Here is a 15,754-nt window from a genome sequence, read left to right on the forward strand (position 1 = left end):
ATCACGTTCTTCCGTCTGCATTACATTTCTTTCAAAACTTATTTGCTATTTACAAATGTATTGTTTATGAAAGTAATCTCTAGGAGGATACCTGAGCAGAGTAATTTATTTTCCAGTCAAATGACAACTGCTTCAATACTTTTACATTTTTTTAGCTTGCATGCAAATTCACTGACATAATAGAGAAACAGCTCTTACTAACTAACCAACTAACTAACTGCTTCATCACTTCACAAATTAACTAACCAATTCCTAACTAACAGGTTACTGCCTCGTGGGAGTTGACTACTATGTTCGTGTGTCATCATATGTGGATAGACAGAGCGCCGACTGCTACGTCTATGTTGGAGTGGGAATTTTCTCTTCACTTCTCATCTCCCTTTGTTGGTGGGAAAATCCACTGCAAGCTACTAACCGCATGCAGGTACAATGTTTTCTATAATGCGTTTCTTTTATTCTGTCTTCTGACAACAACTTAACTACTATTTTACTACCACTATTTATTTCCAAAAATGGAATTTACCCAGGCCATTCATTCCACTGTAGACTACAAGTTCATTATGTAAAAAGCTGAAATCCCCCATTGACCGCAATCCTTAAAATATACTTTTTTAACCTCGTAATGTTTTGTAATTGCACTGCCAACATGGCCAACGGTGCCAGGTGTTTTTCCATGTCTTATCATACAGCTTTAGGTGGATAGTGATCTGTTTTTCGTCTGTATATTTGTAGTGTACAAACATATTGACTTGACATGATCAGTGAGACTCTTTTCGATCCTTCTTCCTGCAGGATACATTGTCAGAATTGGATGGTTTCAGGGACTTTGTGTTTGTCATCAGCAGTATTCTGAGGATAATCATGATAGGTAATTATCTGCCATCAATGTCAGCACCAACATACAATACTCAAAAGGCTATGCTTACAAAATCACATATGCTCTTGAAATGTATTATTAACAGTTTTGCAATGCTTAGACTGGGAAAATGTAATTTCCAACATTCACAATGGAGAACAAACAGATTTCTATGATGTGAGGGATGCATATGGCTTACAGAGGATATTCTCTAACTGTGATGAAGTCTTAAATTGTTTTCAATTTTGCAAAACTGCTCTTTCAATTCTGCACAACACAAAAACATCAACTTATTTACAACAGCCTGATTTCTTCATATTTACTTAAAATCCAGGGTTTCTTACCTTTTCAAATCAGCACACATGATTTCATGTTAATCTATTCAAACATATTGTGTTATTTGTTTTCTTTTCGTATTTATTGTGCATTATATCTGTATATTTTTGATATTCCATTTTGTTTATATCGCACAGTGTCTCTTTTACATCAGTGAAACATTTTATTCTGTTGTAGGAGGGGTATACCTGTTACACAATGTGCTTATTCAGAAGTCCATCATCTGGTCGGACTTTAACCTGCAGAAAGATGACTGGGAGTTACTGCAAATAGGACTCGTGCTGTTTTTCTTACAGGTAGGTAGGGGGGAGACAGAAAAGCAGGCATAAAGAGACAGACAGATATGGTATACAGCATAGAGTACAATTGGTATGTGTAGTTATGTCTTCTTCTGTTTCCCTTGAGGGATATTTACTAAGAATTCTTCAAATTGCATTTCTCTATATGTACTTAAAAGGCCACGCCTCAGTTTTGCGCAGAGCTTCCCCGACACATAGGTGAACTAAGCACCTTATTAGGGACCCTAACCACCCAAGAGAGTTTGAAACAGAGCCGGGTGGCCCTCTATGCTCCGGGCCGTGCAAATTACCCAAGGGCCCCGCCTGCCTGTCGTTTCAAAGCAGGTGTCATTAGAATTTTATGAGAGGATGAAGTGGAACTATCCTTCTTTCCTTCCTTAACTAGGCCTGTGCAACATTTTGGGAACTACAAAAACATCTCCAACATTAATTCTGAATAACTCCAGCAGGTTTAAGTCCGTCACTGAGCTGCCTACTTCAGCCTCTTTACCCTGTGTTTTGTCACATGTAGTATGGTTGCAGTACCAAATGTTTCTTCTATTTAAACAATATTCAACTTGGAACTTTTTTTGCACTCCCCTGCATCAAAGACATGCACCAAACTTGCCTTAAAAAGTTCAGTATCACATCATGATTAATGGCACTTTATGCAAATCAGATGGACTGTGGCTCATTTATATCTGTAGTCCTAGCAACTGCCCTACTAAACTGAAAAATTTAATTTTATGCCCCTGACAATGAATTGCTAATACTTCCCTTGTCTCCTGTCTCAGGCCTTCTGCTCAGCAGCCTGCCACTGGTTTGGGGTGGTGGCCTGTAAGATTCATGCAGTCAGGATGAGTTTTGCACTGCCTGTGTGTTGCACAGGACCTGCAGTGCTACTGTTGGGACTGACACTTTTTATAACCCAGGCACAAAAATTGGACGGCGCAGAGCATTCAAGCATCCAAGGTAGACTTATTTTTTTAACATTAACCCAATATTTAGAATTGTTTGTGCTCTCTTTAAAGTCATTGAGATGTGCTCTTGTTTCAGTTTAATCAAGTTATTTTTGTAATACACCAGTAAGCTGAAAAATGTTTGAATAGCTGTGGTGAAATGTGAGAAATCTTCATAAACATAATTTCACTTATTACCAGCATTCTGAAATGTAAAGCTATGTTTCCATTGCAGAGTTTTGTGGAAGCTTGGTCTACCTGAGCCATAAGAACACAACCCCTGTAGTCCTACTCGAGATTACCAGGAGCATCTGTCGTACTTCCCTTAACAGGTGTGTGAGTGTGTGAGTGAGTATGTACAACATTTCTGCTAACTGTATTTCAGCCAACACTTTTCAGCATTTCCCTGTTTCAGGTTTAAACTGTCAGTGTCTGCAAGCAGTTGTACTCTTCACATTTCAAGCAGTTTTCTTGGTTTATAAATGTGCTTATTGTGAGTGAAATGTCCTAAATATCATGCCATATCCCATCAATCAATCAAACTTTATAGCACTTTTCATGAAGGTTAGTTCAAAGTGCTTCACAGATGACTGATTGTGAAGGAAATTTTTCTCACTCCAGTGTTCCTCTTGTTTTCCTAAACTTCACTAACACCATAACAACCTTCACATTGTTAGACATTTTTAGCTTCTGTTATGACTGTTTGTGTCTAGATGAAGCCACTGCTATTACCTGTACCTTATAGATAAGGGGGTTCAAGGAAAGCATATTGTTCAAATCTAGTTGTTGTCAAGGATGAGCTAAGTAGGGGAACAAACAAGAGACATATAGGGCCCTATCTTACACCCAGCGCAAAGCGAAATGCCAAGTGTCTTTGCTAGTTTTAGACCGACACAGTTGTCATTTTTCTCTCCAGCGCCTACGTTGTTTAAATAGCAAATACACTTGCACTCATCTTGAGGCAGCAGAAACTGATTGCACGATGAACAAGCAAAAACCTGGTCTTAAGTCAGGGGCACAGTTATTCACTGTTATTTTATGGGCGCATTGTCAAGAGAGTAATATGTGGCAACATACACGGGCATGTCGTGGATGTCTCTTGCATGAGACTGCAGAGAAGCGTTCTTTCCTGGTAAATCCGCCACAGTGTTCCCCATTCATCATCTAATTTTGTCCACCACAGTTTCATAACAATCATGTAACATAAAATATTGCTAACATTGTGATTTGTGCCGTTACTTCACTGTAGAGCTGTGCACAGCACATTGATTGGCTCATCCCTTCTTTGCCCCTCAGCACGCAGAGTTGCTGCTGCATGTGATGGGGCTGGGCTCATTGGTCAGTCACACTATGTGAGCAATTGACCGCAAATAGAATTTTACTCTGTGTGAAACACTGCACCATTATAATAGCACGTCTGGCTTTTAAAGGGAATGGGAGATGGCACTGTGATTGGTTTATTGGATGTTTCGCCAAAAACACTCCCTTGATTAATTTTGACACTAAGCACAACCCTTTTGAACCATGCGCCTGGCGCAGCGACTGTTTTTTCCGACATTAAAATAGGCAAAAAGACATGGACTTGCACCATGCATTTTAGACTATGCACTTTAGATCATTCAAATAAAGCCCACAATATTAATTATGCAAGAATATGTGACAGTGCAGATTTTGGTGACCAATAGCATCTTCACATTGTATATGCAGGTGCATCACCATGAAGCGCTTTATAAACAAGTAAAAGAATTTTAAAATCAATACATAGACTGACAGGCAACCAATGTGGGGACTTTAAAAGAGGTGTAATGTGTTCTCTCCTTCTGGTCCTGGTCAACACTCGGGCAGCAGAATTCTGAATCAGCTGAAGCTGGTTTATAACGTTTTTGGGTAGACCAGATAGGAGAGTATAACAATAGTCAAGTCTGCTGGATATAAAAGCATGCATACGTTTCTCAGTGTCAGTCAGAGAGATAAATGGTCACACTTTAGAAATATTTTTCAAATGATAAAAAGCAGTTTTGGATACAAGCCCCATGTGAGCTTTAAAATTTAGAATTTAAAATTGGTCTTGCGTCATCGGGAGAAATGGCTACATTGAGTTGTGTGTCATGAGCATAATTATTGTGACAATAACTATCACAAAATATACTAGCATCTACATACATCCAGTCATTGCATATTTTAACCAAAATGTTTATGGACAATTTGACAGCTACTACATACAATGGCCTTTTTCAATGCTGGCACTGGAGGGAGTGTGCATGTGGTCAGGCTTCGTCACATGTACCTACTATGTATGGAAGATCAAGGTAACCGTATGAAAACACACACACACACACACACACACACACACACACACACACACACACACACACACACACACACACACACACACACACCAAAACTAGCATGGTTTGATATCAGTAAAGGTCAGTGAGGATTTGTTTTCCTTGTAATTTGGACAAACAAAACCCTTAAAAAAAGACTATTTATATCGTTCAATTTGATCTAAGCTACAACCTACAATCACAATTTATCCAATTTTAGGTCTACTAGTAATTTCAGCAAAACAGGGACCTCTTAGCTAAAATCAGATAAAAAGAAATACTCCTAAATGGCTCTATATGGTTCACCATGTCTTAGGTCCAGCGTATAGAGAGAACGTCTCAGCTCTTCGTTCGTCGACTCTATGAATCTGCTTTCATTGACCTGTCTCTGCTACTCAACACCAAGATGAAGGTGCCACGAGCCCGAAACCAAGAGAGGTGAGAGGGAGAAGAGTGTTCCTTATTACTTTATACTGTTTATTGCGTATGTTCTTGTTCGTGTCAACTACGAGAAATTTTTACTTTTTTGCATTACGAAGTTAGTGCATGTGTGGTTATTGTATGAAATCATTGGCACAATGGGACTTTAATAGTCCCCAGCCTCCATAACAGATAAAAGTTTCCTTGACTGTTGAGAGAGTTATACGTTCACAACATGAAATGTTTAAAACTTCTGTTGAAAACCTCTCCCATCCCCTCTCCTCTGATCTACAGCCATGATGACATACAGAACTGTGTGATCTATCTTTGTGCCACCATGTGGCATGAGACCTATGATGAAATGCTGAAGATTCTCACCTCCATGTTCAGGTTCGACACACAGTCACAGCAGACACCTAGGTGTACCAGTATCACATACAGAACATGGATTTAATTCCTTTTACACATCACTTTAAAGCAAAAGTTAAGAGCAGCTAAAAATCTTGTTTCCACTGATATCCACTGGTTTAACTTCTCACCTTGCTGCAGTGATGTAGAAGTGTACTCCAGGGTGAGTCAATACATCAACAGACTTCACTTCTGATCAGTGTTGCAAGAGACATGAAATTTTCAACCAGAGAGGCTTTGAAACACAGATTTTCAGCCTGGTGTTATTTTGCTTTTATGTTGTGTTAATCGTGAATTAAATGTGTCCACTTCATTTGCTTATGATTTAAGATATTAAAGGACTTAAAATGCAAAAAATTTTTGTTGTGTAACATTTGAAATTGTATTCCCCTATATATTTCCTTTCATGCTTTGACAGTTAGTAGAGAAGAAGAAAGTAGGCTTTTGCAGTGTTGTTACCATAATTTGTTGTTTAAGGTTGGACCGCTATCGAGGTGATCCAAAGGAGGAACATAAGGACTGTTTTGAGTTCGAGTGTCATATTTACGTGGATGATGCCTTCATGACTGAAAAAGATACAGGGAAAAGGCTGGTTAACTCTTACGTTGACGACTTGATCCAAGTTGTCATAGAGGTTTACAGGTGAGATTATCATCTATCAACTATTTATCTATATATCTATACATTTATACATCTATCTTTCTAACCAATCATCTATCCATCCAACTATTCAGGGTGTTTACCAACAAAGAGCCAGATGATGTGTCAATCATTGAGACTCCTTACGGTGGAAGGCTGATGTTTGTTATGCCAGAAGGCAACATGCTTTATGTTCACCTAAAAGACAAAAGTCTCATCAGGAACAAGAAGAGATGGTCCCAGGTATGGAGTACTAATCATGTTGTGTGTCTATTCTATTCCAGTATATGTGCATGTGTGTGTAAATCAAGATGCTATTTGGTGGCAAACAGTAAAAGACTTGCACCAAGTAGTTCCCAGTTAAGACATGAGTATGACACAGGGCATGGCTAAAAAAAAATCTGAGTGTTCTAATGAAATGCAGTCGTCTAGAGCCCCCAGACTCTGGAAGTCTCCCCTGACTGAAAATCAGTTGCTCTAAATCATTAAGTCCGTTTAAAACACGTCCCTTTGAGTCAGTATTTGGTAATGTTTGATATGCATTTTATTTACATTGTTTTATCCCTAATAATTGTTCTTACATATCCCATTGCCTCTCTTCACCTATTGTCAAATCGTTCAAAAATTGCGTAATGTAATATGTTTATTGATGCTGTTCTATTCTTTTTGATTGTTCTTATTAATTTAATTATCTTCACTTCTATGCTCAGGCTCTTTGGCCTTCGCTTTTATCTGGTTTTATTTTTCTGTGAAGCACTGTGTGGCTTTGTTAAGAAGGGTTCTATACTGCATAAATAAAGTTATTATTATTCACGTCTCTGAGAAACAACAGATATTGAAGAGATTGTCCGATCACAATAGACCTACCACCCACTCCTCATATACAGTCTATGGCCATAATACATTCACAAACAGTGATTGACAGAGCAGGTGGCCCTTTGGTATGAAAAGGTGTTTTTCAATGCCAATTTTCATTACTGATTAGTCTGAAGAACATATTCAGTATTGAAAAGCGAGAGACAGATAGGATCTCTGTTGTCTTAAACAGACTTATGAAGCTTGATAATGAGCTCAATAATAAATTCATTAATACTGGAGAGTATGCTGTTGATAAAATGAATCTTTAATCTTTTCATGCCTACCATTTATATACAGTATCTGTTTCTGTAGGAATAAGTTTAGTTATAATTTAGGATATGCTTTATAATGAGGATACAATTATATTGTCCTCTCTGTTATGGATCCAGTTTCATCATGTCTCTCAGATGAAACGAGTTAATACCTGACAAGTCACATCTGCTCCAGTTTCTGTGGGACAAATAACTTAGACTTTACTAGGGGTGCGAAAAAATTGATCAATTTAAGTATCACCATTTTTTTTTTTTTTTTTTTTTTTTTTTACAGTTTTTAATTGCCACACTAGCTAGTAGATAACAGTTAGCCCAGGAGCTCACTGGTTAGCCTGGTAGTGACGGCATGTGAGACTGACTGACATTGTTTTTGGAAATATGACTCATGATATACATAGTCTCCTGAAGTGTATGATTCAAGTTGTTGAATGAACAGAAGTAAACAAAAATTAAAATATCAAATCGCAATACTTAAAAATCGCATTACATATTTAATTGGTACCCAAATATCAGATCAGCTCTAGATTTTACCCATGTCTTTGACACAGGGTCGTGGATTTTCACACGATATTCTAATGTTAGGGCTGCAGAATATGCAAAAACAATCATATTTTGGCAAATATTGCAACTGTGATATGCAATATTGATTGGAATGGTCGTTTTTGCATTTCATTTTCACTGAAAAAAATGTGAAACTTCTGAAGTGATTTTTGTTGAGTCTTGTACCAAACAAACATATTCCTTTACATCTGGAGAATATGATTTGCAGCCTGGGGCATCTCTGTAGCACCACAACGCCTATGGTGCTCACAATGCACAACAATGTTGTGACACATTTTAACTTAACCAAAATTGCAGCTCCTGCAATATGGATATTGCGATTTCCATTACATTTTGATTAACGCAGCCCTAATTAATGCATATGACTTTCAGATTATGTATCTGTATTATCTACTCGGCTGGAAGGGCTACATCGTCAAGAACCCTCAGAAGATCCCAGTAAGACTTTTCTGCCTTGTGTAAAATATGTACATATTAGTATTTTTGACAGTATGTGTGTAAAATACTATACTATAAATCTATTCTGTTTTGTGCAGCGCCAGAATAACCCATGCAGAGCCAGTTTGATCTCTTTGGATGGTGAGAGTTTCCTGTTGCCTCAGTATGACAACGACAACAAGAGAAAATTCATCTCAGATGACAACACGTATATCCTGGCTCTGGACGGAGACACCGACTTCCAGCCTAAAGCTGTGATTCTGCTTGTGGACAGGTCAGTGACAGAAAAATTGACCGACTCACTTGTACTATCGCAACTCAGGTCTATGATCTCATCATTTTCCAACATAATTCACTGGTGGACAGGAAATGCTTTGCCTAGTTTTGTCAGTTAGTTTGTCATTCAGCAACTGTTTTCATTTATTATTGTATTATTTATGAAATATTTTTGTAATTGTAATTAAAAATTATGTTGATTGACAGGTTGAGAATGTATGACAATGTAGGTGCAGCGTGTGGTAGAATCCATCCAACTGGTATGGGTAAGTACAATTATTTTTTTTATTTATTTATTGTTTATGAATTTATTGCACTCGCCCTCTGCAGCTGGTACCTGGGGCTATTACAGAGTAACAACACCACAGGCCATAGCAACCCATCTATGTCTGTCTCCAGTCCAGCACACGCCCAGTGTATTCTCTCATTTCTCTTGTGATTTGATTTTCTCTGTCACCATGTCTCCTTTATGCTCACTACCATGTGCCTTCCATCACAGGTCCCATGGTGTGGTACCAGAAGTTTGAGTATGCAGTAGGCCACTGGCTACAGAAGACAGCAGAACATGTGTTTGGTTCTGTGCTGTGCAGTCCAGGATGTTTCAGTCTGTTTAGAGGGTCTGCCTTAATGGATGACAATGTTATAAAGAGATACACAACAACTGCAACAAGAGCAGCAGAATATGTGCAATATGACCAAGGTTGGCAAACAGACACATGTGCACCAGCCATTTTTACCCCCCCTAGATTTATCTGTTTACCTTTCTTGTTGGCTTCTAGCCTGTTCACATCCATACTAGACCATCTCTTTTTTTGCATTGTTAATATACTTTTCCAGGGGAGGATCGTTGGCTGTGTACTTTGTTACTGCAGCAAGGATGGCGTGTCGAATACAATGCTGCATCAGATGCATACACCAACTCACCGCAGGAGTTCAAAGAGTTTTACAACCAGAGGAGACGATGGGGACCCTCTACACTGGCCAATACACTGGACCTTCTGCACAGGTTAGTGTTATTTATTATTAGTAGTGGCGTTTCATTCCATAGCCAGTCACTTTTTCACTTAAGTGATTAAAAATGTTAAACTCAATTTTGACATCATCTTTATTTTGATATATATTCTTATTTCTACAGTTTTGGAGTCATATGTAGAAGATATATTTCCTGTATACTATTACACTATGAAATGCACATTGTACTCATATGCACTGACTTAAATTGTAGTGGTGCTGAGACAGTGAAGAGAAACTCATCCATCTCCAGACTGTACATCTTCTACCAGATGTTCACAGTTGGTTCCTCAATCCTTGGTCCAGCATCTGTGACTCTCATGATAGCAGGTAGGTTCTGGTTTACTTTATTATTGTACTAGCCCTTTTTTATTGGCGGTCACTTAAAGACAGCAGTGGGGCTATATTTTCTTCACTAACACCATGTCACTGCGTCTCTCATCTCCTGTTAAATGATGCCCTTTATCATACTTGCATCCATGACTCAATTTACATGAACTCTGTAACTGAAAACAATTATTTCTTAATAAATTTTATTTTTATGCTCAAAACAAATTCTGAACATTTTCTCAGAAACCTTGCATTCACACTACTATCTAACACAACAGTGGTGTTGGAAGTTAACTTATTCTCTACGCAGCTATGGTGTGCTGTTTTCTATTCAAAACTGCTGTTGTAAAATCAGTTTGCAAGTGCAATTTCTGCAATTACTACTTGAGTCTCAAAGGGCTTTCCACACTTTAATTTTCCAGTAAATTTTATCTTATCATGAACGCAGGTGAACACGTGAGCTGACTTAAGATGGCCCTTTTGCACTGTGTGATAACAACAATTTATGACATTGCATGTCACATATCCAAGAGAGGTATAATAAAAATCAGTTTTGAGGCATTTCAGCAATGAATGCCAGGTGAATAATAGTGCTACGCAGTATAAACCTAACCCTATAAAAACCTAACCCTAACGTGTGAGTTACACTAGCTTACTAGTGTGTCATTTCATGTCTTATTCCAGTTGGTCTGTAAATGTTACATAATGTTTCATAATGCTGTATATCCTTGGACTTGTCTAAATCAAAAGAGACTTTGTAATAAATTTTAGTGTGACTTATAGGAATTGAAATGCATGGCCCATTATTTAGTTTCCACCTTAATAACTTCACTGTACTGACAGCCTGCATTTGCAATTTATTTCTCTTTTTCTCTGACTGTCTCTGTCCATGAATTTTCCTGACAGGTGCTTTCCAGTTTGTCTTCCGAATCACTGGAACACTTTCCATCATCATTGCAAGCATTCCTCCAGTGTTCTACATCATCGTCTGTTTTGTAGCCAAGCCTAATAATCAAATTGTCATTGCTGGTATTATGAGTGTTCTGTACGCGTTCCTCATGACTGCATCCTTGTTCTCAATCATCGGTGCGTCAAAAAAACAACTCTTTTTCACTTCATATTACTAACATTTTTTTTAGTAAAAATCTTTTAGTAAATATATTTTAACCCTCAACTGCACATACACACACCACCTTCTCTTTTCAGGTGACATGGTGATTCAGGGCACCTTCCTGACCCCTACTGGCTTGTTTTTGGTTTCTATGGCAATCATGTACATGGTGACTGCTATACTACACCCAGAGGAGTTTGGTATGATTATATAATCTCATAAATTTTATAAAAATAAAATAAATAAAAATCATGTTATGTTAACACTTTTATGTTATGTTACATTATGTTAACAGTATGTCATGTCATGCTAACAGCTTATGTTACATTACGTTATGTTCTTCCACAGGGATGATTATCTACGGTCTGATGTATTTCATCTGTATCCCCAGTGGATATCTCCTACTTACCATCTACTCACTGGTTAACATGCACATTGTGTCCTGGGGCACAAGGGAAACCAACAAGTAATGCACTGATCTCATTAGAAGAAGCAGTGCTACTTTCGGCTGCAAACAATAATTTTCATTATTGATTCATCTTTTAATTACTTAATTTTTAATTTATGATTTTATTAAAATGAGGCTGCAAATCCCCCAATTTAGGAATCCAATCATCAATCAAAACTTTCACCAATCTATTAGCTGAGCTGATTAACTGACTTCTGGTTTTAGCACTAATGGTATTAGTGGCAGCAGTAAAGATAACAGTAAGGGGAAAAGTGGTACTGATCGAAGCAGAAAAAACTAATAGAAAGAGTAAGATTTCTTATCAGCAGTACAAGTAGCAATAATGGTGATTGTGTTACTATAATCAATTATACATCATTACATTTAACTGATTTTAAGTGGATTAAACACACTGCGGTGCAACTCCGAAGAGGAAAGCACTTGTGTGATGTAATCCATGATTATTATTACATGAACTGATTAACCCAGCATGTATACATGTGTCACTGAGTATCATGAGTTGAGTTCTTAATGTCAGAAACAAAATTAGCCTGAGAACTGTGAACTCAATTAAACTTAACAGTCCAAGAAAGGTGCAATAAATAAAATACCTACAGTACAACAATTGAAATTAAGATTATCAAGTTATGAATAACCAACTAAAAGTTACAAAAACGTAGGCAAATGTTATGACAAGTCTACGATGATAGGTGTATAGTCAAGAAGACTTTTAGCTGACCAAATCCACTAAATCATCCATCCTTTTATTTTCCACTGCTTATCCAATTCAGGATGCAGTGGACGCAGGGTGCTGTTAACCATTTATTCTCTTGCACAACACAAACAAAATTAATTCCAATCTGCATCCCCGATAATCACTCACCATGTGTGTCAGTATTTTAATGTGAGTCTGTTTTTTCTGACTGTCCTTCCTTCCTTCTGCCTGTCAGGGGAGAAGGAGCAGTGAAGAAGAACCATAATATTATGTGTGACAAAAACTGTAGACTCTGCTGCTGGGACATGAAGATACAGGTACTGTTTGTCACCAAACAGCCACTGACGAGCCTTCCAATGGATGAATAGATGAATGGATAAATTATCTTTATCGTATTGCTTTGCAGATAACGCAGGAAACAGAGAATTTGATGATTCAACAGATCACAGGCCAGAATACAAAGCACGCCATCCCTCCCCTTCCAATCACAACCCAGGAAATAACTCCACAGCCTGCTGCAAAGCTGGAGCCTCAAGCCAAACTTAACACCAAAGAAGATGCTGTAGAAGGAGCTAAGAAACTTCCCACTGACAAACTGAACATGAAGGAAGCAAACGGCGACGATGCTGCTTCCAGTGAGAGGTATTTATTTTTCTTTTCTTTCCTCTCTTCTGTTGATCATTAATCTATTTGGTTACTAAATATTAGAGTCAACCTGCCAGAAACCTGTACTACTATAAAGTCAATCAGCCAAAATGTCATTCTGTCACAAACTCACCTCTACAAACTGCTGACAGTAAACACAGTTCAATACAGTTCAAGTCCCAAACTGAAGATGCTTGTTCCTTATTTAGAAAATATCAGGTTCAGATTTAAATTAGCCTCTGTCCTTGTAGAAGGACAAATACACTGGAATTCTGAAGTACTACCCAAAATTAACAAGTGTGTGTGCATGCATGTGTGCAGTGATGAAAAAAGGAGCATATCACTGAGTGGATTTGACGAAGATGATGATGACCAAGAGGAAACAGAGGAGTTTCCTGTCAGTGGTGAGAAGCACTTTAAATGTTTATTTGCCCTAAAACTCTTTTACTACTGTTATTTATACAATCCACTATGTAGAGCACAATAGGCGTAGCACACTATAATGATGTCACTTACGTGTGTCTGTCTGTGCGTGTGTGTGTCTGTGTGTGTCTGTCTGTGTGTGTCTGTGTGTGAAGACTGGGTGACACCGGTGAAAGAGGAGTTTTTGAAGAAACTGACATATGCCAACATGAAAAGAAATCTACAAGAACAAATACGGTAAATAATTAAAATTATACAAAGAAATCCGAGTTTTGTGTTTGCATAAAATAAACAGTGACTATCACTGAAGAGAAATTCACTGAATAGTTTCAATTCATGTGTCTGTATGTGTTGTTACCAATGTTAAACAGGTATGTGTACAAGTATAATTTGTAAGAAATTTTATGTGTGCTATTCATTATGTGTGTTTTTGTATTTTTCGTGTCTTAAGTCAAAACAGAACACAGTAACACTGTTGTATCAGGTAGAACTTTACAACGGCAATTGTATAATTACAACTATTCATTCTTGTGCTTTTCTTCTCCCCAGATACACACTCCGCAACAAAAATCAGAGTGAACTGTGTGAAGAGTTGATCGTAATGTTAACAGATACTGTTAATGGAGAGCTAAGTGCAGTGGGGCCTGAAGATATTCTGACACCAAGCCAGCTGGAGGAGTTACAATATGCACTGGCAGAGCAGGTGATAACTGATTTGATTAAAATAGAAATAATGTGTTGTTCTAAAACAATATGTGATGAGTTTGGCACCAAGAGCTCAGCTATTTAGTTTCACTTTCTTTAACATTTATTTTGCCATATTTATTTGATATCTGTCAATGCAATTTCCCTTATGAAATAAGCATATAGACAGTTTACTGCTTTATTATCTCATCAACATATTGCTACCTCTATTCCAAGGCTTTTAATTTTATGAAAAATCTAAATTAGAATCTAATGCAGAAGAGGAATGATTGAATCCCTGAGTAATTGACTCTATCTCCTAGGCTCGGCGTATCCTTAAAACCAATCGAATGGAGAAACTAGAGAAAAGAGTAAAGAGAGCCATCGAGAAAACACTCACCGCCCCGCAGGTGCAAAAACTAGATGAGGTAAGATGCTGATTCAGCCCCCAGGTCTGTGAGAAGCAAATCCTTTACAGCAGCTAGCAGGGACAAGTCAGGCTTAGCTATAAAGCTAAAAATATTTTTTCTGTACAGATAAACAAAAAGTTATTTAGAGAAAGTATTGCCACCACACCTGTCACGTATGAGAGAGGATGCATCTAGGGTGGGTCTTACAAAAGGGTAAATGGAAATGTTCTGGCATTCTTAGCTTTACTTTTAAATGATTAGGTTAATGAAGGTACATCAATGAAAAAAGTAAGCAACCATCCTGAAATATTACTTTATGATTATATATGCGATGGCTTCGAGCAGATGAAAATTAATATTTGCATTAAAAATTGTTTGTGCACATGAATCTATGTGTTTAGGGTGAGCAAGACTTCTGGAGCAAATTACTTGAGCGCTACTTGAAGCCCATTGTTGACACTAAAGCACATCAGGAGGAGGTCACCAGAGAACTGAAGTCACTGCGCAACAAGGTCAGATTTACTGTTACTGTATTGCATGTACTGTTTGTGCAAATGTTTACCGTTTGTCTAATTGTATTGATAGTGAAGTCTACTACAGAAAAGGAGAAGCCAAAGATAAGTGAGAGCAAAAGTTGTTCTGTCTTTTTATGTTTACTGGTCCTCTGATTGGTGCGTATTTGACCACCATCGTGCCACTTGCAAACAGGGGATTCCTAGAGTGCACATGGCACAGGCAATAATAACGCCAGTAAAAGTGAAGAGCATCATCAAAAACAGACTTAGTTTGTTTTCTGTGTAGCTTTTTTTGTTTTGCTTAAAATGTATCAACCTTTTTTCTATTGCTGACCAATAAGTCGTATTTTCACCATCACTGCGATACAAACATGTGCAATAAACACATTGCAAAAGACTGAATGAAATGCGACGAATCAGAAAAAAATATTATATATATATATATATTTGGTTGGAGAAATTAAATTTTTATATCGCTGTAATAATTATAACTGATTATCTAAAAGGATAATTAAGGTTAACTATCCTGCTGTAACAATTCACACCCCAACACTGTAGCAATGGAGCTCCAGAGAGCAGAAATGTGTCACAAGCAAAACAAAACTTTTCGATTCCCTATTTGATTCATTTAAATGCAGAGGTTGGCTACTTACCAAACACCAGAAACACCCACCACAGCCAGTACTGTCCATCAAAGTAACCAGGGAAGTATGTGGAGAACTAGAAACCCAACAGAATGACAGAAATGACTGGTTAGAATAAATATGGCCTGCACTGGCTTCACTCAAATGAGTCCTGCATTTTAAAAGTGAATGAAGAAAGCAGCCGACTTCT

The 15,754-nt window shown here is 37.7% G+C and overlaps 1 protein-coding gene across 2 annotated transcripts in view; it reads left to right on the plus strand.

The window, feature by feature from the left end:
- LOC111220150 overlaps positions 1 to 15,754 on the plus strand; it is a 29,615-nt gene that overhangs the window by 7,862 nt on the left and 5,999 nt on the right. The window contains exons 6-31 of one of the 2 annotated variants that reach the window (XM_022743141.1): positions 264 to 424; positions 793 to 868; positions 1,370 to 1,488; positions 2,265 to 2,442; positions 2,665 to 2,761; positions 4,642 to 4,738; positions 5,073 to 5,194; positions 5,471 to 5,566; positions 6,062 to 6,226; positions 6,319 to 6,466; positions 8,287 to 8,352; positions 8,451 to 8,626; positions 8,836 to 8,894; positions 9,128 to 9,328; positions 9,466 to 9,634; positions 9,854 to 9,969; positions 10,876 to 11,055; positions 11,176 to 11,280; positions 11,429 to 11,546; positions 12,479 to 12,560; positions 12,650 to 12,885; positions 13,210 to 13,292; positions 13,467 to 13,548; positions 13,861 to 14,014; positions 14,319 to 14,423; positions 14,807 to 14,917. In XM_022743141.1, coding sequence (XP_022598862.1) covers positions 264 to 424; positions 793 to 868; positions 1,370 to 1,488; positions 2,265 to 2,442; positions 2,665 to 2,761; positions 4,642 to 4,738; positions 5,073 to 5,194; positions 5,471 to 5,566; positions 6,062 to 6,226; positions 6,319 to 6,466; positions 8,287 to 8,352; positions 8,451 to 8,626; positions 8,836 to 8,894; positions 9,128 to 9,328; positions 9,466 to 9,634; positions 9,854 to 9,969; positions 10,876 to 11,055; positions 11,176 to 11,280; positions 11,429 to 11,546; positions 12,479 to 12,560; positions 12,650 to 12,885; positions 13,210 to 13,292; positions 13,467 to 13,548; positions 13,861 to 14,014; positions 14,319 to 14,423; positions 14,807 to 14,917 — 3,302 coding nt within the window. The remainder of the gene's footprint in view (positions 1 to 263; positions 425 to 792; positions 869 to 1,369; positions 1,489 to 2,264; positions 2,443 to 2,664; positions 2,762 to 4,641; positions 4,739 to 5,072; positions 5,195 to 5,470; positions 5,567 to 6,061; positions 6,227 to 6,318; positions 6,467 to 8,286; positions 8,353 to 8,450; positions 8,627 to 8,835; positions 8,895 to 9,127; positions 9,329 to 9,465; positions 9,635 to 9,853; positions 9,970 to 10,875; positions 11,056 to 11,175; positions 11,281 to 11,428; positions 11,547 to 12,478; positions 12,561 to 12,649; positions 12,886 to 13,209; positions 13,293 to 13,466; positions 13,549 to 13,860; positions 14,015 to 14,318; positions 14,424 to 14,806; positions 14,918 to 15,754) is intronic. The other variant, XM_022743149.1, reaches the window with a different exon arrangement.

This window comes from Seriola dumerili, unplaced genomic scaffold (assembly GCF_002260705.1).
Source record: "Seriola dumerili isolate Sdu_G_001 unplaced genomic scaffold, Sdu_1.0 BDQW01000003.1, whole genome shotgun sequence".
In the NCBI taxonomy this organism is placed as follows: domain Eukaryota; kingdom Metazoa; phylum Chordata; class Actinopteri; order Carangiformes; family Carangidae; genus Seriola; species Seriola dumerili.